General features: G+C 37.3%; 2 protein-coding genes across 9 annotated transcripts in view; one reads left to right on the top strand and one right to left on the bottom strand.

Annotated features, from left to right (window-relative positions):
- CEPT1 (choline/ethanolamine phosphotransferase 1) overlaps nt 1-874 on the bottom strand; it is a 36,051-nt gene extending 35,177 nt beyond the window's left edge. Inside the window, exon 1 of one of the 4 annotated variants that reach the window (XM_032487308.1) lies at nt 806-874. The gene's annotated coding sequence lies outside the window, so the exon portion shown is untranslated. Of the gene's footprint in view, nt 1-254; nt 431-805 lie in introns of those variants that run through there. The other 3 variants (XM_014557749.2, XM_014557747.2, XM_006182872.2) reach the window with 3 other exon arrangements.
- Nucleotides 397-20,999, top strand: DRAM2 (DNA damage regulated autophagy modulator 2). 5 transcript variants are annotated; one of them, XM_032487311.1, is made up of 9 exons: nt 820-958; nt 1,598-1,723; nt 6,765-6,906; nt 10,466-10,533; nt 11,688-11,827; nt 17,660-17,837; nt 18,362-18,444; nt 19,424-19,516; nt 20,012-20,956. In XM_032487311.1, the coding sequence occupies exons 3-9, from the start codon at nt 6,776-6,778 to the stop codon at nt 20,117-20,119; spliced, it is 801 nt and encodes a 266-aa protein (XP_032343202.1). In that variant the 5' UTR covers nt 820-958; nt 1,598-1,723; nt 6,765-6,775; the 3' UTR covers nt 20,120-20,956. The 5 variants fall into 5 exon arrangements, with proteins under 5 accessions (XP_032343204.1, XP_032343202.1, XP_032343200.1 ...); XM_032487309.1 differs by having other exon boundaries at nt 6,762-6,906; XM_032487313.1 differs by lacking the exons at nt 820-958; nt 1,598-1,723 and adding an exon at nt 397-529 and having other exon boundaries at nt 6,762-6,906; nt 20,012-20,999.
- Nucleotides 21,000-22,976: the final 1,977 nt, after the last annotated feature.

Genomic DNA, 22,976 nt, shown 5'->3' with positions numbered 1-22,976 from the left:
TCGCCGCCTCAATCTCTCCATCCGCGGCCAGAGGGGCAGTCGCCCCTCGCCCTCCCCACATCCCCGCGCGCGAGGCTCCCCCGCGCGAGGCAGGGCTGCGTTCCCCCCGCGCGAGTCCATACACAGCTATATTCCAATACCCCACCCCGAGAGCGTGCAGCCCTCTCTCCACCCCTCGTGAAAGTCGTGTCCTCCGACACGTCCTTTACACCCTGGCCATATCCCCAAGACAAGAGCGAGCCCGGCAGCCTTACCCTGGCCCCCAAAAGCACACCCCTAGAAATAATACCTCCGACTCCAGCCGACTGGGTGACTCTGATCCGCGGCAGCACGTTCACGACACTTTCGCGATTGCCGTAAAGGGATACAGGGTCGGAACTGGTGGTGGCGGGAGCGCGCCTCTCCGGGCGGTGATCGCGCCCCGGGACCCGCCAGGCTGCTCGGGAGCGCGCCCCGGGCTCCGCCCATCTCAGTCCGGCCGGCAGGCTCCGGATCCGGCGGCCAGTACTGGCTGGGTCGTCCAAGCAAGGTAGGCCAAAAAAGGGGATGAGGACAGGCTCAGCTTCCACTAGGGCATGTGTGTCAGAGGATGGGATCGGGTGGGTCGGGGAGGCGGATGCTGCTGGGAGCCTTGACCTCCGTGGCGGGCGTGAGAGTCGCGTGCGGGCTCGCCCTGCCTCCAGGGACTACCGTACGCGACGCGCGGGAGAGGGACCGGGTGCTGGCCGGAGCCGCGGGCGGGCTCCCCGGGACCCGGGATGGGGCGGCAGCGGGTGCAGGCTGGGCTCAGGTCTCTGCGCCTCACCTTTCCGTCCAGGTCCTTGGTCTTCCCCTATAAACCCCAGCCCGCATGCCCCTAGCCGGGCCAAGCTCCGCCTCCAGCATCATTTCCCAGCCCCAGGCAAAGCGTAGCCGAGATCTTCGTCCAAGAGCTTTGCGCCTCCGGAATAAAGCAGCGGTGGGTGTAAATAATTCCTTGGTTTTATTTCTTTTAAGCGGTTGCAAAGAACCTTCGCCCCAATTCCACAACAAACTGCGGTTGAGTATACGTTCCCTTTATCACTGCTGGGCTCAGATTCCTTGGTGTGGGGCGGAGGTGGGGGATGGCGGGGGCGGAAGGAAGATTTGAAATTGCGATCCGTGTGACCTTGTGTTTACGCGAAGCTCAAATCTGCTACACCCAATTGTATCGCGGGGTGCCCAACACAGAAAGATAAATGGCTCGTCCTTTGTGTCCTCAACCATGCTTACATTAGGATACGTTTGCGAAACGCTACATTTTTCCAGTTCCCCCAAAGTTAAATTTGTAAATCAGTACGCAAATACAGCTGTAATTTGCATTGCATTTTCGGATTCTCCACCGTTTCTCTCCCTATAACATTTGATCCAGTTTACAAAAAAGCGCCTTAATCTTCTAGACTTTAGTTTGTAACCATTACGAGAATATTACATTTGTTAGAAGGCCAAGTTACAGTTAAGAAAAATAACCATTTTCTATTATGCTTTGCTTTGGGCCTGATGATTCTATGTACCTCTAAAAGGAGCTTAGGGCTTTCTCTCTTCACTTGGACTATTTATTCTTATTGTTTCTAAGCAGTAACCACTTAGAGGAGACAGCATAAGAAATTCGTCTTTTTACCAGTGGCACTTCAATATTTGTGAAGTTTACAAATTGTAGCTGCAGTTCTGATTCATGGATCTTCAAGGAGAGCAGAGAAGATAGGTGAGAGATGCAAGAACATTTTGTTAAACACTCTCACTGGTATGTGAAGCTTATTCCTGCATATTTTCAAGTATCTTGAAAAGTTTCTTAAATTATAAACCATTAAAATTAATTTTGCCTGGTTGGCAGTTAGCCAGCGGTGCTTCCAGCTTTCCAGTGATAACAACGCATAGGTAAGTAGTCTGCCCCACCTAGTTGGTGCACTTAGGTTTCTCAGTAGTCATTAGCAAACTGGTAAACCATTTCAATCCCTGCTCCTTCTCTAAAATGTCAGTTCAGATAACCAGAACCCTAAAAGCTTAAGGAAATAGGAATCCAAAATGATTCATATATACTAAGAATTAAGTGTTGTCGTTCCCCATCCCTGTGGCTAGTGGTGGTTGTGCAGAATTGATACATCACCTATCATTTTTATATTATATGCCCACTCTGTTTTGTTGTAAGGAACAGCCTTCTGAGATGGCTACTTTCAGGATACCGTAACTCAGAGAAGCTGAGTAACTTGCCTGAAATCATACAGCTGGGACATGAAAAGCTAGAATTTGCACTTAGATAAATCTGACCTCACAGCTGTGTTCTTTCCATTGCATCACAGGGACTAGTCTGTGCTTTATTTTGCTTAATATTAAGTTATCAGCCTTCCCTCATTATTGTCTTCCCTTCTGTGTTTTTCATTTTATTTTATCCTTTTTGAGATAAGGGAAAAGTGTCTAATGGGAGAAAGAATAAGAAAATTGATACCTCAGGTTTAAAATATTAATTCTAGATGGTACAAATCATTATAAAATACATGAGTATCAACTATTTAAAGAAAAAATTAATAATGCTATAGAATAGTGTTCTGCCTACAGTGTTGGTGCATTGAATTGAAATTTTACATGTTTAAGAGCATCTGGGTCAAAACAACCTCTATTTTTTTGTATGTGGATTTCACGATTTTCAAAAGGTAAAGGTTTGGGCAGATTTTAAGACTGATATTTTGTGAACTTGTAAACAGGTAATTCATCTTTCACATTGTAAAAGAGGAACAAACATTTATTGACCACCTGTGAGAGTATCTTATGTATGTTATCTCATTTAGTTCTTGAAAGAAAACCTCTCTGAAGTGAGTATTATTTTAGCCCATAAACAGTAAATACTAAAAGCTACCGGTATCACCAGTGTGTTTAGGTTCTTTACTTGTGCCATGTCAGCAGCGTAATCCCTGCAGTAATTATCCGGCACAGCCCAACTTTTCTACGATAATGGAAGTGTTCTGTATTTTCACCATCTTAAATGGTAGCTACTTGACACCTGTGGCTTTTGAGCACTTGAAATGTGTCTAGTGCACCTGAGGAGCTGAAATTAAAATTTTTTTAATCAATTGAAATTTTAACTTCAACAGCCACATATGGCTAGTGGTGACTGTATTGGGCAGCGCAGCCTTGGCCAAAAATACCCGCATTTTCCAAAGGAGAAACTAATTCAGAAAAATTAATGATGCTTGCCTAAGTTCACACAGTTTTATTTTAAAAAAAGTTTTTGAGCAGAAAAACATTTTAGGAATGTTAATTTGGCAGTGCATATAGAATGGATGGAGGGGAAGAGAAAAAGCAGACCAAAAGAGTTGAGAATCTGACCTAAGTGGCTACACTGGTAGACTACAAGGAAGAATGGTTGCAAATGGCTGGAGGTAGAATTGTCATCACCTAGTGACAACATGTGTGGGCTTTGGAAGAGAGAACCTAAAGGTACTTTGAGGCCTTAGAATCTGGATGGCCTGGAAAAATGGTAACACATACAGATCTTCCTCCACCTTTGATGGGGTTACATCCCAATAAACCCATTGTAAGCTGAAAATATCCGAAGTCAATAATGCATTAATATGTATAACCTACTGAAATAGCATACGTAGCTTAACTTAACCTACCATAAACTTGCTGAAACACTTGTATTAGTCTGCAGTTGGGCAAAATCATCTAACACAAAGCCCATTTTATAATGAAGTATTGAATTCTCATGTAATTTATTGACTACTGTACTGAAAATGAAAAACAGAGTGCTTGTGTGGGTACAGATGGTGATAAGGGAATCGGCTGTTCACCCTGGGATGGTGTGGCTGACTGGGAGCTGTGGCTTGCTGCTGTTTCACAAGAGTATCACGCTGCACATCACGAGCCCAGGAAGAGATCAAAACTCGAAGTGTGATGTCTAATGAATGCTTATTGCTTTTGCACCATCATAAAGTGGAAAAATTTTTAAGTTGAACTATATCGTAAGTTGGGGGTGGCCGGTACTGTGTACTGAAATAGGAAAATCATAAACCTTTTGAGGGCTTAAAGGGATTTCATTTTGGCTGTTTGTTCATTAAAAAAAAAAAACTTACTGAGTAATTTCTGTGAGCAAGGCCCTCTTCTCTGCTTGGGTAGTAAAGTGGAGTCCCACATCAAGGATTTTATCCACATCAGACACCCTCCCAGATTTTTATACCATAAAAGATAATGAGCTGTAAGAGATGTGCAAATCAAGTGTTCTCAGAGGAAAGGGTGCTTAATTCCAGATTTGAAGGGATTAGGGAAGGTTGTGAGTAGAAGATGGTATTTCAGCTCCATTTTGAAGAGTAAGAAGGATTTGGACATGGCAAAAGCGATTAAAGGAGGAGGTTATGCTTCTAGCCATGGGTGGACAAAATGTTTTAAAAATCTCCTTTGCTAAAACACCCAAGTGCTGAATAAATTACAGTAGCCTCTTAAATGCATAGCAGTTCATGAAGGAAAGAAAGGGAAATTCCTAGGCCTAGAAAGTCAAAGAGAGCTGAAACCAGAGTGGTAAACCAGCAGTGCATCTCTTTGGGGGTGCTTTTGGCTAGCAGCAGAAATAAAGTACAATTAAGGATGAATGTGATAGGCTCCCCATGCTCCCCACCCAAAGCAGAGAGATGGAACTCATACCCCTTGACCTCCCACGCTTTCTCCTCCAAGGGGCACCATTCACGTGATAGTTTGTGTGGATGATGCCCGTGTGTCAGGGGATATCTTTTCTTCATAAAAAGTAAAATGTAGTTATTTTTACTTGAAATTGTGCAGCTCATGGCCTTGGAACCACCTCTCTCCAGTTCAGCCAGGACCCTCAAAAATCTGTACACTCAGTGAAAGGTGGGCTAGGAAGAATACTGCCTTCCCGACACAGGGGGGTCACAAAGAAATTTATTCATTTTCACCACAGCTCCAGGTGGGGAAATAAAGATAACCACATAAGAACTTGAAACTACAGGGTCTGGCATTACTCAGCTTCAAGGTTCAAATTTACATACCTAAGTGGTCTAAAAAAATAAGGAAGCCAAGAAATTAAAGTTGGCCCAGGTTAGTGATGTGCCACAGTGCCTGGCAAAAATACAGACCGACTCTCCCTGCAATGATTTATCCTTAATCTAAGCTGTTTAGAATACTCCCAGTTAAGATCATCCAGACAGGGGCTCATAGTCAAAAACCAAAAAAACACATGCGCAAGGGTTGGCAGAACCGACAAATATGAAACTAGACTCCTAAAGATTATAGATTCGAATTGATCAGAAACAAAATAACATTTAAAGAGATGAAAGGAGAGACGTGAAAGATTTTGGAAGTTATTCGAGATTTATAGAAATTGAGAATTATTATTCGGGAAACTTACACTAGAATATTAAGGACTGATCTGGGAAAAAGAACAGAAAAGAGGAGATTGTGATAATTCAGACAGGAAGTTACTCAAAGCAATATAATGGTGACTTCAGGGAGAAAGGAAAAGAAACTTATGTAGCACAAGTTAAATGTACATATTTAGCAACAAATCAGATGATCTGAGTAAGTGACAAGTACAAGTCAAAAGTGGCTGAGATGACATTACTTGGAAGGTCAGTCTGAGCTGAGGAAGCTGAGCACATTGGAGGATCTTGGAAATCAGAGTTGTAAGTTTTACAAAGCTCATGGGAAATACTAAATTTCAATCCATCAAACTGTAAGAAGATACTCCAAACATGAAATTATTTTCACGTGTGTTGGAGTAATTTCTTAATGTTTGGAAGTGCCTCTGTATTTTTCTTTTAATTTAATGTATGAAGATACACTAATGTTTTCTAATTCATATTATTGACCACTTACTACTTACCAACATCCAGACAAAACATCGTGGACAAAGGCGCGCCAGAAGGCATGACACATTTGAGGAATTTTGAAATTTTTGAACACATTTGGAAGAAATTTTCTGTGGCAACATAGCATAGTGATTGGTATTAGAATGGAACTGCCTGAGTTTGAATCATGTCTACTGCAGCCCTCTGACCTTGGGCAATTCTCATAACCTCTAAATTCTGTAGTGAGCAGTAAATGAGATCACGTATTTAAGGTGCTTAGTAGCCTTGCTGACATATGGTAGTTTGCTTTTATAATGAGGATGAAGATGATAATAGCAAAATCAAATAACTGAGATCAAAGAAGTGGCCAGAGACGAATGTAGAAACGTCAATAGAGATTAGACAGTAAAAGGACCTTATAGACCATGTTAAGGAGGAAAGACAGCTTATAAGGGCCTAGGGGAGGCGCTCAGAGATTCTTCAAAGGAGAATAAAATGGTCAGATTGGTATTTCAGAATAAGAAGGCTCATTCCAATTTAAGAATGAAATCTAGATTGCCTGTGGTCCAGACTAGGAGAGGACCATTTAGGAAGTTTTTATAATCTAGTTGGGAAGTGATGGTGGTTTAGGTAGGGTACTGGCAGTGAAGATGGAGAGAAGGGTTAGATATGAAGAAATTTAGGAGGTGGAATAAACAGCCTTTGATGTACTTGATTATGTGTAGAAGGACAGGGGAGAAAAAATTTCTGGATACAAGAAGTGGGTGAATCTTGGTTCCATTTACTAAGAAATTGAAAGAGAGCCGGTGTTAGTAGATGGTGCTGGGCTGATCAGAAGTGAAGCAGCTGAGGGTGAGAAATGTACAAGGTTGTGGGACGGGGTGGCTGAAGTAGAATAGGTGACATACTCGTGAATAATCTTTCCTAATTTGTTTGTTTCTGCTTCAGAAGACCTGTTTGAGATGTGGTGGTTTCAGCAAGGCCTCAGTTTCCTTCCTTCAGCCCTTGTCATTTGGACAGCTGCTGCTTTCATATTTTCATACATCACTGCCATAGAACTCCACCACGTTGACCCTGTTTTGCCTTATATCAGGTTAGTGAAGTGTATTCTTATATAGAACATCGTCATGTCTCATTCGTATTTTAGCATTGAACCCAATATTTAATTTTAATATTTTAAAATTCAGATTTTATGTTTGATACTATAACAATAAAAGGAATGTAAAGAGGAAGTTTATTTGGCTCTTTCTGTGTGATGGAGAAATGTGGAGACAGAGGGCTAAGAATCAGTTAGTGAATTATGACACTTCAGTGCCTTGTCTTCCAAATAAGTATCTGAGGTCTCAGAAGATAGAATTGGAATTATTTTCCTCTTAAAATTAAAAAATTCTGGAACAATAATAATAATAATATTAAAAGATAGTGTTAATGACAAACACTTACTGATCTACTTACTGTATACAAGGCAATGTTCTAAGCATTCTTCAGGTCTTAAATAATTGAATTCTTACAACCACCTTTTGAGGTGGGAACTATGACCCCCATTTGATAGAGGAGGAAATGCAGTCCAGGGAGGTTGTCATTTGTCCAAGGGAACATGACTCAGTAATTGGGCAATTTGATTCTAGAGGCTATGCTCTTACTTTTTATAACATGTTACCTAGAACTTTCTGACACATTGAGTATTAAAATTTTATTGGTAATATTTTTGAAATTTCACAGCTACTAATGATGTAAGTATGGGTACTCAATCGTGTGTGCTATGTCCATAACCCTCTTTTTTTCCCAATTATAAAGGCAGTATGTGCTTATTATAACAAATTTTAAACAGTACTAGAGTGATCATAAAAATAAAAAGTGAAAGTCTCTTCCAACGTCCTCTCCAGTCCCTGCCCCTCCAAAGGTGCTTAATGGTTTGGTTGATTTCCTTCCACAGTTTAGCTTAAATCAGGACATTACATTCTGCATTTGTTGTTTCCACAGTGGTATGGTATGGCAGAAAGATCAACAAAAAATTGAGTCCCTTAGGATGATTTACAAAACCCAAAGTTATTTCAGAATTTAAGGTTTCAGTTCTAGGAATAATTTGACAAATAGTCACCACTGTTTATGACTGTGCTAGAGAGATACGTAACTTAAGGAACCAGTTCATTTTTTAGTAACTCTAAAACAACATACATATTCATGAGGGTCCTTCAGCATTTTTATTTCCTCTCAAAGAACTTGTCTGCTTTCATTTTTAAAGAGTTTTTGTCTTTGTTTTTGTATTTTAATGATTCTTAAAGCCAGTTTGTTTCATATTTTGTAATTCCCCTTATGGTGGAGTTTTCTGATTAAACACTACATGTTCATTATAAACAATCCAAAAAATACATTAAAAAATAATAATAAAAGTACATTAAAATGTAAAGAAGAAAGCTCTTTAAATTTTTTCAACTTTTATTTCTTTGGTTATTGCTTCTCTGTCTTATTTTCTCTATAATTTCTATTATATATATTTCCTATACCTCCTCATTAAAGAGCTTTTAATAATTTAAGAGACCACTGAGCTCTTCAGAGTTTCAGTTCTCTGATGATTTTGCATGTGATTTTCTGATAGAATCCTAGACACTTCCTTTTCTGTCTCTGTCCTTCTGCCTTTTTAAATTTTTTTGGTCATGAACTTAGTAGTTTTAACCCTGGGATCTTTCTCCAACATCCTAATATATTTCAATTCAGTGGTACTTATTTTTACTTCTCTTAGGCTCATTTCCTTCATCTGAAAAACGATTACGTTAGACAAAATACTCTGTAAAGTTCCTTTCAGTTCATAAACCCTATCTAAAAGGTTTAATTGTGATAGCCACAAGAAGACATAACCAAATGTAAATTCCACTTGGAAGACAATTCCACTGCAAGTGTGCTTTCGGTGTTCTAGTTGATTGAAGCAGTGAACACTGAAGAAAGGTTCATGAGACTAACCACTGGGGTATGAGAAGAAATTATTAAAACATCTATATTTTTTTTATTTCAAAATATTTAAACTTATGTTTAATATATGTATAATAATATAACAGAGAACATATATTGGTGATCAGACCATTTTTTTTCTGATGCTGTGTGATCAGAATAGCTTGATGACCGCTGATTGGGTTGAAGTGCTGTGCTGACGAGGTGATGGGCATGGCTGTTTCCACACACAGGCCAATTTGTCATTTTGTTCCAGAGCATATCTTGGACATGCATCTGACTACTTACTTATTGGGTAATTCAAAACAGGAGCATCAATTGGAATATGACTATTAAAGTTAAGGAGTTTTTTTCTGATTATAAGAATGGTAATTGTGTATTACTCTTTTTTTTTTTTAAGTTTTTTGCAGGGAGAGGTAATTAGGTTTACTTACTTATTTTTTAATGGAGGTACTGGGGATTGAACCCAGGACCTTGTGCATACATGCTAGGCATGCACTCTACCAATGAGCTATACCATCCCCCTTTGTATATTATTCTTGAAAACTTGAAATGTAGGAGGAACAACAACAACAAACATAACCCCCACTCCCTGAAAATGATCAAAGAGTATCAAACTCTTTTGTATCTGAAGATACATTTTAGAGTGGGAAGGAGCAATCCTTAGAATTCATATTTGATACTTTACTTTTCCTAAACCTTATCCAAATGTTAATCAAATCTTACTAATTCCGTACTGGATGTGACTTTCCCATTTCTCTTTTATTTCTTTCCTATAGTACTTCAGTTTGAGACCAAAGACTTTGTCTTTTTAATCTTTACAGTCGTTTGGGGAAAGGGGAAGGAACTAGCCAACATTTAATGGGTGTCTCCAGCATGCCTATTGCTGTGCTAGATACTTTGCATGTATTACCACAGTTTCATTTCCTCAAGTTGACCCAGTGAGGCTGGGAGGAAATTGATAGCCCCATTTCACAGACAGGGCACAAGGTTTCACAGTTAGTAAATGGTGGGTTGTTGATCGGGATCTGTGTAGTCCACCCTGCGCTGAAAGACAGACATGTAAACAGACATACTGCAATACAGTGTGATACGGGATTTTGATGGGAGTCTGGACTGAATGCTCTTTGCATCAGCCTGCTGCTAGAGGGGTTGGCCAAGGCTGTAGAGAGGAGGGAACTCAAAACTGGTCTTGAATGGAAGCTCCAGGAGTGTAAGGGCTTTGTCTATTTTATTTACCACTGTATTCCTGTCCCTAAAGTGCTGTCCCACACGGTAGGTGCTTGGTAAATAATCAGGAAATGATCAGGTGTTAATTGAATGTAGGCAGAGTCAACAACAGATGTCAAAAGACCGAGTCATGAAAGATCTTGTGGTGTTTCGGGAATATTCAGGTGAGACAGAAACATATTGCCTGACTGATCTATGTCAATAACACAGCCTTAACATGCCTGGGATAGCTCTTTTATCAATTTATATTGACTTCTGTTATGTGAAGAAGAAATAATCTTAAGTGATACATGAACGAGGCAAATATTGTGAGCTCAAATTATGTTTTCATAAAATCACGTTAAGAGTTGAGCTCATGAATTTATGAGAAGGTAAAGGATTTGAAGTAACCTCTATTGTTTCCTATCCCTTAGAAGAAATACATGTGTATATCTAATATGAGCAATTAGCACACCTTCTTTTTTTTCTTTCAGTGACACTGGTACAGTAGCTCCAGAAAAATGCTTGTTCGGGGCAATGTTAAATATCGCCGCAGTTTTATGTAAGTGATGAGAGTGGTTTTAATAGTCAAAATTAGTAGCTGAATTGAGCTTTTCTTGTTTCAACACTATCGTGTTACTTGTGTTACTTTCTAGGTATAATTGAAGAAATGTTGTTATTGATCACAGATATGTTTCTTTAAAAAAATTCTAGAAATGCTAAATTCTGGAAATCTTTTAAAATATATATATAGGGCTCTTTGACCACTCATCCAAATAGAAGTTGTAAAATATAACCAAATATTCGTTGAGGCCTTAAGTGGATTTCTTTAGCAGCCTATAGAAGACTGTAAACAGGCTGACCGCAACTATCCCCAATGAAAATTTTTTAAGGTAAACAATTTAGAAGTATAAGAATTGCTATGGAACCATGTTTTGATTTTTGAGCGGTATTCTAATGCCAAAGAAATGGAGCTCTGCTACAATATTTTGCATTCATTTTCATTATTTACTTTTGAACCAGTTTTTTTCTATTAATGGTTTACTAAAATACTGCTTTTTCCATCTATCGTGATTGTTTTAAATATTTTCATTTTGTCCCTGTGATGTTTATTATTTGCTCAGATCAAACACTGAAGATAAAAAAATGATTCAATGTATAAAAGTTCATCTTATGACTAACGTTTTTAAAAATATATCTACAAAAGCGTATCTGTGTTACATTTCTACACTTCTGAGTTCTTTGGCATTATTTTTGCAATAGAAGGTTTGATTTGGCCCTTTCTTAACTAACAAGGACAGTCAAATGGGTTTTTTTTTTTTCTTTTTTCTTAACTGCTATATCTGATTGAGCCAAGTTGTAGTAATTTGACATAAAAGGAAAAGAAAGTGAGGCAAATAATTTTTTGGTGTTTTTTTGCCTATGTCCATTTTATCCATATTCTAGGACAAATTGCTTTAGACTTTAGTACTAATTATATAGAATATTTTGTTTTTTATATAACATTTACTATTAGAGATTTTTCAGAAAGTGTCAGACTTATCTCTTAAATTTTTCCTAACTTATTTTTAATATGAGGCCTGTGGGAGGCAAACGACTTGCTCGGTCACACAGACATATCAATAGATTCATAATGCAGCCTTAAGAGTACTTAGAAATCTACAGCTGTTACTTAGTTACTTACTACTTTGCTGTTTTCTCATTCTGTCTTCCCAGGCGTTGCTACCATTTATGTTCGTTATAAGCAAGTTCATGCTCTGAATCCTGAAGAGAGTTGTATCATCAAATTAAACAAGGCTGGCCTTGTACTTGGATTACTGAGTTGTTTAGGACTTTCTGTTGTGGCAAACTTCCAGGTTTGTGTTTTAGCCCAGCATAGGTATTTTCCTGAAACACATAAAAATCCACGTTAAAAAAAGAAAAGCTGACGCATTCGGTTACATGCTGTCATTGTTTCTTTGCCTTAACAAAATGGAATCCACTGCCTTTAAATTATTTGACCCTCTTAGAAATTAGAGAAATTGATTCTCAGTAATCTCCTGAACAAATATAAATTATTCTGATTTTTAAAAAATCCCCAGGACTCATTACTTGGTAGATTCTTTATTACTACTTAGTTGGAGATTATCCCAAGACAGAGAAAATTGATATCAATTGTAAGTGACACAATTATAGATTTCAACATTTTTTAAATATGCCTAACAGGTTGTACTTAATCTACCTATTTTATATTCTTGTTTAGATGTTCCCATTGATTGCTTGTGTTCCTAGGTACCCAGCCCCTTATATGAGGAAGTAAAAGGAGGCTCTATAGCTCTTCCAGCCTTTTCTCAGGGAATTCTTAATGTTAAAGTGGCAGTCAGCCTTCACCAAATATTTGCAAACTCTCCACATTCCTTTTTATTGACGTTCTTTCAGAGGAGTCTTTGGTAATACCAGCTGCATCCTGGGCATATGGTGCTTTTTGATTAATCCCTGCCGTCTTTAAAGTTTCAATTTAGAGATTTGGTAACCTGCTTACACACCTAATAACCATTCAGACATACAAACACACACTCGTCATATAAATACACATATAAAGGCATATTCCATCTCTCTTATTTAGAGTTCTCCTTTCTTAAATGCTTCTGATTGGCTCTCCTATTTTTCAGTGTTTTGGTAATGGTTAATACTCGTAAATGCTATAAATATAACCCAAGTGGGTACCAGGGTAATGCTTGCTGCTCTAACGAAGTCCAGAATTTCAGTGTCTTAACACAGTTGATGTTTATTTCTTATATAAGTGGATCCAGTGAAGGTATTTTTGGTTGATAGATGGCTTTCCTCCCACAGTGGTTTAAGGTCCAGATGCTATCCATCTGCGGGTCCTGCCGTTCCCTAAGACCCTGTTATCTTCTGCATCTGTCTGCCTTAAACAGTCAAAGAGAACATGCAGAAATCACACCTGCTTCTTAAAAACCTTGACCTGGCAGTGACTCATATCATTCCACTGACATTCATTTCCTAGGTGCAGGAGGGGCTGGGGAATGTAGTCTATGGATCGTGATTCTAGTTATCCCTTGATCAGTTGATCAATTTAACAATATCTCTCATCACTGTGTGGTAAAAATGGATCCCTAAGTGACCTCCACATTTAACTACTTCTATTAGTAACTGGTATTTGTTCACAACCCAGTAAATTCCAGTGGCAGGTCCAAATAGCATCATGCAAGCTGTCTTTCTACCTTTATTTCATTGACCTACTAAAACAGTTTGCATTCATAGGCATTCTTCGTTTTGTTTTCAGCTTTCGTTTTAATTTACCTCCATCACAAGAGTCCCGTTGATCTTGTAGTTTTGAATCAAATTAGTTTTTTTTCTCTGGGTAACATCTGTTTTCATGCAGCTTTGGACCTGTTGAATGTGCTCTATATCTGTCACTGATGGCTTCATTGCTGGACCATCTTTATAAGCAGACCCTGTAATAGTACCCAGATGTCAAACCGTTCCCCTTCCTTTCTAATGTAAACTTCCACTGCTTATTTAAAGGGGTGAGTGCATTGCCTCTTTCTCCTCTTTCCATTTCTATTTTGCAGAGACAAACTGGTTGATTCAAATAGGAAAAATGGTACACAAACCACGTCTGTAAATGGCTTACAGTTAGAGAGCTTAACTTAGAAGAGAGGCAAGTGCTTTGTTTTAAAGTAGGGACTTGCTGGCTTTATGTCTTAAATATTTCTTGAAAGCATCTGCTTCTCTCTACCATCTCCTTTTCAGCCAAGTTAGATTTCATCATCTCTCATCTGGATTACTGCCGTGGCCTCCATAGTAGTTCCTCTGCTTTTACTGTTACATCCCTTTAATTTAATATGGCATCCAAAGTAATGTTTTGGAAATATATCTACTCCTCATTCTTCTTCCTTGTACGCCTGCTTAAAGCTCACAGGTCCAAGGTTGCATGAGGAGAGATATCATTTAAGAGAGGCAAAATGATTCGTTCAACTGCCAAACTGCTTAATTAACTTAAAGGTCTTTTAGAATCTGGCTGCTGTCTACCTCTCCAACCTCGTTCTGCATCATTCCCCTCCTGTATCTCCATTGTCCATAACATAGGCGTTTCTGTGTTCCTTATGTAAGACAAGTTTATTTAACTCTTATTTCGTATATTGTTTCTTTGATTGCACGTTCCACAACACCAAGCCTAAATAGAAGTTGGCAGACTATACTTCCTGAGGGAAGTCTTTTTTTGTCAATGACTTCCTCCTATATACTTCAAGTTTTCTTCCTTGGTGATCTGCAAGACTCTAAAAACTAATTTTTCTTAACACTTCTTATAGTCTAATTTTATATCTGTAGGTTTTTTAAAAATTTATTTAAGAATTTTGTAGTTCATATGTTTCTCCATCAATTACAGCACAGTGGTTTTGTTCACCATTGAATATTGAGCACCTAACATAGCACTTAGTACAAGCATGCTCCCATACTAAGTATTTAGTACCTTTGTGAGAGAGGCTAAGGGAATTAAGCAGGATGGGTGAAAAATTCTCTTGAGATTACCGTGATTGTATTTAAAGAGACCTAATAATTATCATACGGCATTTAAAAACTGACTTAAAAGATACAGGTTTAATTTCTTTGAAGACAAATGTGTATAAAAATATATAGCAGAGCAAAAATGTGTCCTCAGTGCCTAGGAATTTTTCCTTTCCTAGTGTCAACTGAAATAAAAATGCACAACATGAGAGATGTGAGTTTCAGTGTTATTTGGGGACTTACTGTGAACTATAGCCTGGGAGGCAGCCTCTGAGATAGCTCTGAGGACGTGCTCCAGAGAGATAAGGGGGGAGGTCAGTGTATACGTGATTTTAGAGAACAGGTTTGTGCAATCAAACACATCTCAGTAGAAGGTTGCTGCAAAGTCATGAGGCACAGACATCTTACTTAATGATTTTAGCCGTTTTTCTAAATACCGGAAGATGTAAGAAACTGGTTTCATAAAATTATCTCCTAAAAATATCTAACTGTCTGAAGGCCTGTTCTGCCAGTTTTTCCAGAGCACAGAGGGCCTCATTCCTGATCTCCACCCTGAACTCCTTTCAGGGAGCACTGCAGGTCAGCAGCCCCAGTGGCTGGTGACTCAGTCCTTGTAGAGCCAGTTGACAAGTGACATTCTTTAGTTGGCACCAGGAAATTTATCCTTGTCAAGGAAATGTGGAAGGGATGATTAGGCAGAAATCTATGTTAATTTTCTAGGGCTGTCGTAACAAAAATACCACAATTTGGGTGTCTTAAAATAACAAAAATTTATTCTCTCAAAGTTCAGGAGGCCAGCAATCTGAAGTCAAAGTATTGGTAGGGTTGGTTCTCTTTTGGGGAATCAGAGGGAGAATATTCCATGCCTGTTCCCTAGCTTCCAGTAATCCTTGGCATTTCTTGGCCTGTGGCAGCAGAACTCTGTTGTCATATGGCATTCTCCCTCCCTAGAAAATTTATCCTCAAGGAGACTATGGAAGGGGTAAGAATAAGCAGAAGATTAGTTCTTAAGTTTCATTAACTGCTTTTAGGTAAAGATTACAAACCACTCAATATGTAATTTATAAGTTCTATAGCAAACATTTGGCCCTGACCTCACATATCTCTGTAATTTGTTTGTCTTCATCAAAGAGTAAGTTTTTGTCTTTTGTTTTGTTGAAGGATGTATTTTTAAGGAGGATAAAAGAATGACTTGTGTACATAGGTCAAAAGTTTTATTTAATTTACTAATTAATGACAGAAATAGTGGGTACTACAAACCAGTTCAAAAGAGAAGTCAAAGTAGCACACACTTATGGTCAGATAAGGAATGCTCAAACAAATTTATAAATAGATGCAAAACTAGCAAAACTGATTATTATTCACAGAGTGATAATCAATTGCATTTAGTCTGACACTGTGCATTTCTAGTCATATGAATTATTTGCATTCCTATGCATTTTCAATAAGTTAACTTCTGTCTCCACACATAACATCTCTGTCTCTATACATAACATCTATCATTACTCAGCTTTTCTCTGCAAAATAGCCCTAACAAAGCCAAGTAAAATTCACGTATCTATAGACCCATTCCCAGAGGCTCTAGCATTCCATTGAAAGGATAACCTCTTGCCCATTTCAAGATCTTCTGCTGTTTCCCTAGTCTCTAAAATGACAAAGTTGACTCGGTTAAGCAAAAGTACGGCCAGTTGAAACCACTTTTATATACCTCTGTTTTGATTATAAAAATTCAAAAGTAGATGCCCTCCATCCTTTATTATTCTTTTTAGCTACATGATTTTGTTGATAGAACTGTGTGCTGATCACAGGTGGGCACTGATCAGGGTATATCTGTGTTTAGCTTCATCAATATATGTGAGAATATTTTTAAGGAGAAAAATCTACCCATATGTCTGCTCTTAACCCTAAAATAGTCAATTTCATTTTTGCCTCTATTTCCACAGCCTTTATCTATATATATATATATATATCTATATATATATATATATAGATAAATTCATATGAACCAAGAAGATATTACCATTTTACATTATGTTTTATGGGTGCTGAATTTTTTTTTCCTTTGTTACTCAAAGTGGTAATAACGATACATTTTTTTCCCTTTCCAAAGCTCATAACATTACCAGTTAAAACACCCCGTACCATATTGAAGTAGCCCTTTTTATCTCCGAAAGGAAACCAATACCTTTTAAAAATAATTTGTTATCTTTTCTTCTTTATATTAGAAACTTCTTACACCTTCAACTAAAAAAAGTGGACTCTGTTTGTGAATTAGCACAGTTGATTGTAGATGGAGGGAACCAACACTAACCTAACCTCTCTTCTCCTATTGCCTTAGTCATACCCTCTTTACCAAGGGCTGTACAGCACTTTCTCAACCGAATGGCATACAGATAGCATCAGTTTAAAAAAACTAGAGAGTTCACCAAAGGCCTCTGATAGTAGAATTTTTAGAGAGCTACTGTCCTCACTTTTAAACAGAGGGTATATGTAGTAAAATGTAACTGGATTCCAATAAAGGTAAGGTGAAGGAGAAAAAAAAATTACAAATTATGGTAATCCCTTACAGTATAATTTATTAAGACCAATCAAATCAGAGGCAAGGGGAGATGTTTTAATTTCTTGAGCTTTTAAGTTGCATTTAGATTTTAATTAGATTTAAGCTGAAACTCTCTACCCCTTGCATTCCCAACTATCCTAGTCCTCTTTATCTTGTTCTATTCCTTCTATGCTCCATAACCACCATCTAACTTATTATGGAATTTATGTATTTCTGAAGTTTATTATTTACTATTTGTGTTCCTTCACTTGAACGTAAATGTTAACAGCCAGATTTTTGTCTGTGTTGTTTACTAATATTTCTGTGTGCTTAGAACAGTAGTTTGATGCATAAGAAACCCACAAATAAACATATTATTAAATGAGCAAATGAATAATCACTATCATGTTTTCAGTAGTGGCACAAATGCATGAAATAATTTGGATTACTGTAATCCTCAGGTTTACGCTGAGTCCTGTGAGAGAATATTACTTCGGGAAGTAGTCTGTAGACGCTACAGAACTATTCCACTTAGTGAATGTTCTGTTGAAATCGCTGGGCTTGGGGTTTTAGATATAGTTTTGGCAATGTGTTTTGAGATTCTTTTATTTACTGATTTCTTCCTTCTACCTCTCAGAAAACCACCTTTTTTGCTGTACATGTATGTGGAGCTGTGCTCACCTTTGGCATGGGCTCATTATATATGTTTGTTCAGACCATCCTTTCCTACCAAATGCAGCCCAAAATTCACGGCAAACAGATCTTCTGGATCAGGCTCCTGTTGGTTATCTGGTGTGGAGTAAGTGCACTTAGCAGTATCCTTTACTGTAAAATGTGGCTACACTTGGAAAGGAATCAAGTAACAGAATTTAAGTGAACACTGTTGGCATATCATAAGCAGACCTTTTTTGGGGGTGAGATTGTTGGGTTAGTAAACCCTAAATTAAAGAATTGGAAGCATGAAATCCAAGTTTTACATAGGACCTAATAACTAAACTAAGAACAAGGATAATGTTTAGCCTGATCATACTCCCTTCAGGGATAGGAAGGATGAGTTAAGGCCCTCCCTGAGAACAATTATGTAGCAAAACCTTATGATAGAACTGCTGATTTATTGAGCAAAGAGGGATAGACGGTGCAAACCATTTCATAGTAATCTTCTGGGCATGTTTTAAACTTTACTACTGCCGTGTAACTTGAAGTCTTTAAGAAAATGGGTTTGGACCTTGGAAACATGTATGTGTAATCCTTTTAGACCTTTAAAGTGATTTTGGTTTTGAATCTAATTTAAACTTACAGGTCTCCTCTGAGATTCTTCCTTGACTTACTTTTTTTATAGTGCTGACTTGCTCATCCCTTCTGTACACTGGGAGTTTTGGCGCTGATATAGTACAGAAACTGCATTGGAACCCTGAGGACAAAGTAAGAACTGACAGTCTATAAAACTTAGTTTTATATTAAAGATTTTCATTGCTTTTGATGTGCTTTTCATTACATTACTAATAATGAAAGTAGAATAATTATTAATGTATAGGACTATTTTCTATAAAGGATAGAGTTTATGTAGAACCATCCATTTTTCTCCAGTCACTTTGTGATCCTTGGACATTTTCAAGACATAAAGAGAGTTGTGATGGCAGAGTCTTATCAGAAATTGATTCCTCTAAATATGGTTATAGTATACCATATACCCCACTGAAATCTTTTATTCGTAGAATACTTGTTTTCTGAATTGAAAGCAAAAATTTCTTTTCCCATTTTTTGTTATCTGTAAGTTTATTATTATGGACTTTGCATTTGGGTTCCAATGTAGTGGATATCTGACTAGAGATAGCATTTTTGATCCTGAGAACAAGACAAGAGGGACATATACTTAAATAGGCAATAAAATGAGTTTATCTGTTTTCACAAACCACTCAGTTGGCATTTTATTTTAAATTATTTTTAAAGAGTCAGTCGTAAATAGGACATGTTTGTGAGAGTGATTGAGCAAAATAATTTACTAGATTCTCCTAATTATAATTAATCTATATATTATTCAATGTTCAAAAAACACCACTAAGTTTATTCTGAGCATTGTTTACTTAAAATTTTTTTTTAGTGGCATTAATGACTCGTAGCTTTGGGAAAGGCAGTAACTTCTTGATTCTAGAGTAGAAGTTCCTGTTCTTAGTTATTCAAGTGAAAATTTTATTTGCTGTAGATGAAACTATGATGGATCATTTAGGAGGACTTTTCTAATGTCTACCTTTAAATCTAGAGATAGGTTAAATAAATCAGGGGTTGATATTCAGAACACAGGTTGGTTTATAAATATTATAGGTTTTTTATCTGAGAGAAATTATAGATCATTTGAATGAAATTTCACAGAACTACTCCTTTTTTGTTGTTGTCGCTTAAGGGTTATGTGCTTCACATGATCACTACAGCAGCAGAATGGTCTATGTCATTTTCCTTCTTTGGTTTTTTCCTGACTTATATCCGTGATTTTCAGGTAAGAAGACATGGAATTAAATTTATGCAATTAAACCTCCTTTGGGTGGAATAAGAAAGCTTTCTAGAAGCAAGTCTCTGGCGTTTTTGAAAATTAACTTCATAAGCAGTGATGCCAGAAGAGGACCTTCTGTGTTTGGAGAAATAGTGTTTTGCCAGCAATGTCCAGCCTTATAAAACAATTTGCAAAAATTCTTTCAGAGAGTTTTTATTAACTCTGCCTACATTTACGTAGGCCATCCTCAACGTTTAGTTTTACGCATTCTCCGTAGAAACCAAAGAAAATTAAGGAACTTCTGAGTAGAGAAGCTTGTTTTTCCCAACTCTGTTGGTACTACAGATGATACTGTTGGCAGTACAACAGCTGTCTCACTCTTGTTACTCATTAGAATAGATTTACATTCCTAGTCCCAAAAGATGTTCCTCCGAATGTATTAAAAATGTGATCTGCCTTTAAGGAGCAAACTTCTATGTGTAACTTTCTTTTCTCTTCCAGAAAATTTCTTTACGAGTGGAAGCCAATTTGCACGGATTAACCCTCTATGACACTGCTCCTTGCCCTGTTAACAATGAACGAACACGGCTACTTGCCAGAGATTTATGATGAAAGGACAAAATATTTCTGTGGTGATTATGATTCTCAGGGACTGGGGAAATATTCATGAAGGTTACTTACTCTGCTCTGAAATTTTCAACCAGTTAATCAAGGCTGACGATGTCGAAGAATACTGATAATCAAGACCCATGAATTAAGCCATTTGATATTATAAAGGATATCTTCAAGAGGACCACATAAAAACATGATGCCTATAGTTTTTTTTAATCCCAGAAAATAAAACCAAAGGACTACAACATTGTAGCTTTTTTCTACTTTTTTAAAAAGAAACAAGCAGAAGTGCACCAAGCAGTCTGCAAAATCCAACTTTTCACATTTTTTAAGGCATTATAAAGGACGTTTTGTTTAGAGTACTTATATGAGAGACATTTTTCAGGACCCCAAATAATCAGCATTGCTCAACAGCTCTTTTTTCATTGGATTTTGAAGTAGTAGTTTTACCATATTAATACATTTCTTACCATCTTCATAAAATTTTTTTTCTTCTGGAATCCAGTTTTAAAGGGAAGCAGACCTGAATTCATGTGAGCACCATCATTGCTTAAGCTTTGCACAAGAGAGCCTGGAGGTATTGAATTGATTACTGCCATGAGGCCAGACACTATGCTAACTGGTCTGTCACAGTGCTTGCAATAGTTTCATGAAGCTTAGTGTCTGATACTAGATTTTAATTACTAATGAATAAGGAAAGTAGCTATCAGTAAATATACTCCAATTGTGTTTTGTGTAGAAGTGTTTAGTGGGTTCCTTCACAAGGCTGAGAAGTTTGTGAATAACAGCAGGTATGATTAATATAAAATAAAAATCACCTCAAACTGCAGTCAAGACCTTCTTAAGATTTTCATTTATAGCCAATTATAATTACTTGTAAAAGTAGCATTGAACTGGAAAATGAGCCTTTTTGAGGGGAGCTGGTCTTTGTAGGACCCAAATTCTAAAGAACAAAATCAACAATCCAGAAAAACGAGGTACAAGATAATTGTGATACATGCATCCACCAGCACAACGTTCTCTCTTTTCCTCTGGCCATAAAAGTGATTGGATAGCTTCTGCTTGGATCCCTACCTGTGCAGATAAAGAATGGTTTACAGATCCCAGATAAAATTCAGAAGAAGAAAATGCTCATCTGGAAGGTGCCTTTGATGAACTGATTTGCAAAAGGATCTCTGAAGAAGATTAACAAGGCTTATCTTTTTAGAAGAAATGGTTCCATAGTCAGAATAACAGACAGAACAGGTTTGAAGTGTAAGAGGTAGCAGTTCAAGAGAAATGATTATATGATGGAACCATAGATGTCAGTTATGAAAAGGATGCTAGTTACAGAATTCTATAAATATTTCTGAAGACTTCTGGTCTAGTTTTACAGAAAATGGAATAAAATACTTTTTAAGCTGTATCAAGCAACAGTGAACATGGGAGACATTTCAGTAAACATTGATTGAAATCGTATCATTAGGAAAAAAACTCAGTATGAACCATAAAATTTTTTTATCATGCCTCTGAAAACCATGGTGCAGCCACATCTGGGAAACAAAATCCAGTCCTGATTGCTATACATCAAGGAAACTAATTCAAGTTGTCAAGGACTACAGTGTGGTGAGAGGGAAAATGATAGAATCAAAGTTTATAAAGTTATAAATTATATGTGGGGAAGAGCATGGACTTGTACATCCATACTAGAATATTAGGCTTAGGGATACACTAATACATTAAATTATTTTAAGACAAAAAATGTTATTTGGATAGTACTTTAACTTTTGCTCTTACAAATAATATAGGCTAAAAATATTAGTAAGTTCAAAAAGGATTATAAATAGAAAATTTGAATGTGCCTTTATCCTTCATCTTAATGCCAAAGTAATGGAAGGCAACTGTACCCTATGTCAAAATGCCTTGCCAAAGTTGTCAGACACATTAGCTTGGATGAATGGATAAGGTAGTTCTCTTCAGTCAATCTTCTTTTCAATGTTTAGCTTTAAGAGTAAGAGATTTTAAGCTGAAAAGATTAGCAGATACAATGAATTGATAGTGCAAAATCTGTTTTCTCATTGTCCTACGTACACAATAAAACTACATTTCCCAACTTTCAATTAAGTATAACCATAAAACTGAATTTTAGCCAATGAAATGTAAATGAAATGGATGTGTTTGCTGTTTTTATATTAAGGTTTTGTAAAACAGGAGTGCTCTTTCCCAGTCTTTTTATACCATTTGTATATTGATGACAAGATTTTAGGATATGGCAGAATCACATGTAGGAGCCCTGAACTAGTCCACTTTTAATCAGATTTTAGAATACTGAACTAGAGATCTAATATAATTTAAGAATTCTGTTTTTATCTATCCCAGTTATTAAGATTATGTATTTTTAAATTGTGTCATACATTGTAAATGATCAGTGGATTTATGAGAGAAAGAAACTTATCTCTTCTGCAGTGTTCTTTACAGGCTTACTATGAAATGAAGTTCAGTAGATGTTGGGTTAATATCCTTGCAAATCTTTGTTGTACATCTTGCCTTTTTTCAAGCAGAGTGCTGGTTTTAGAAACTATATACTCATTTATGAGGGAGATAAGAACATAGAACAGACCTAAAACAAAGGAAAACTCTTTCTGAGAAATTATGACTCTTAACAGTATAAGAAATTGTATCCTCCAAAAGACGTAGCAGTTTGAAATAGTATTCACCTGAGAGTTCACCCATTCAGAAAGCCTGAGGAGAGTACAAAAATAATACCTCAGAAATTCTAAAATATACAATTGGAATGTAGTGCAGAGGGAAATCCCCAGTGTTTGGGAATCTGGCAATTCAGCTGAGAAGCACAAAGATTCGTCTGGAATATCAC

The sequence above is a fragment of the Camelus ferus genome, chromosome 9, assembly GCF_009834535.1.
Source record: "Camelus ferus isolate YT-003-E chromosome 9, BCGSAC_Cfer_1.0, whole genome shotgun sequence".
Lineage (NCBI taxonomy): Eukaryota > Metazoa > Chordata > Mammalia > Artiodactyla > Camelidae > Camelus > Camelus ferus.
This window is presented reverse-complemented; position numbering and strand designations above follow the sequence as displayed.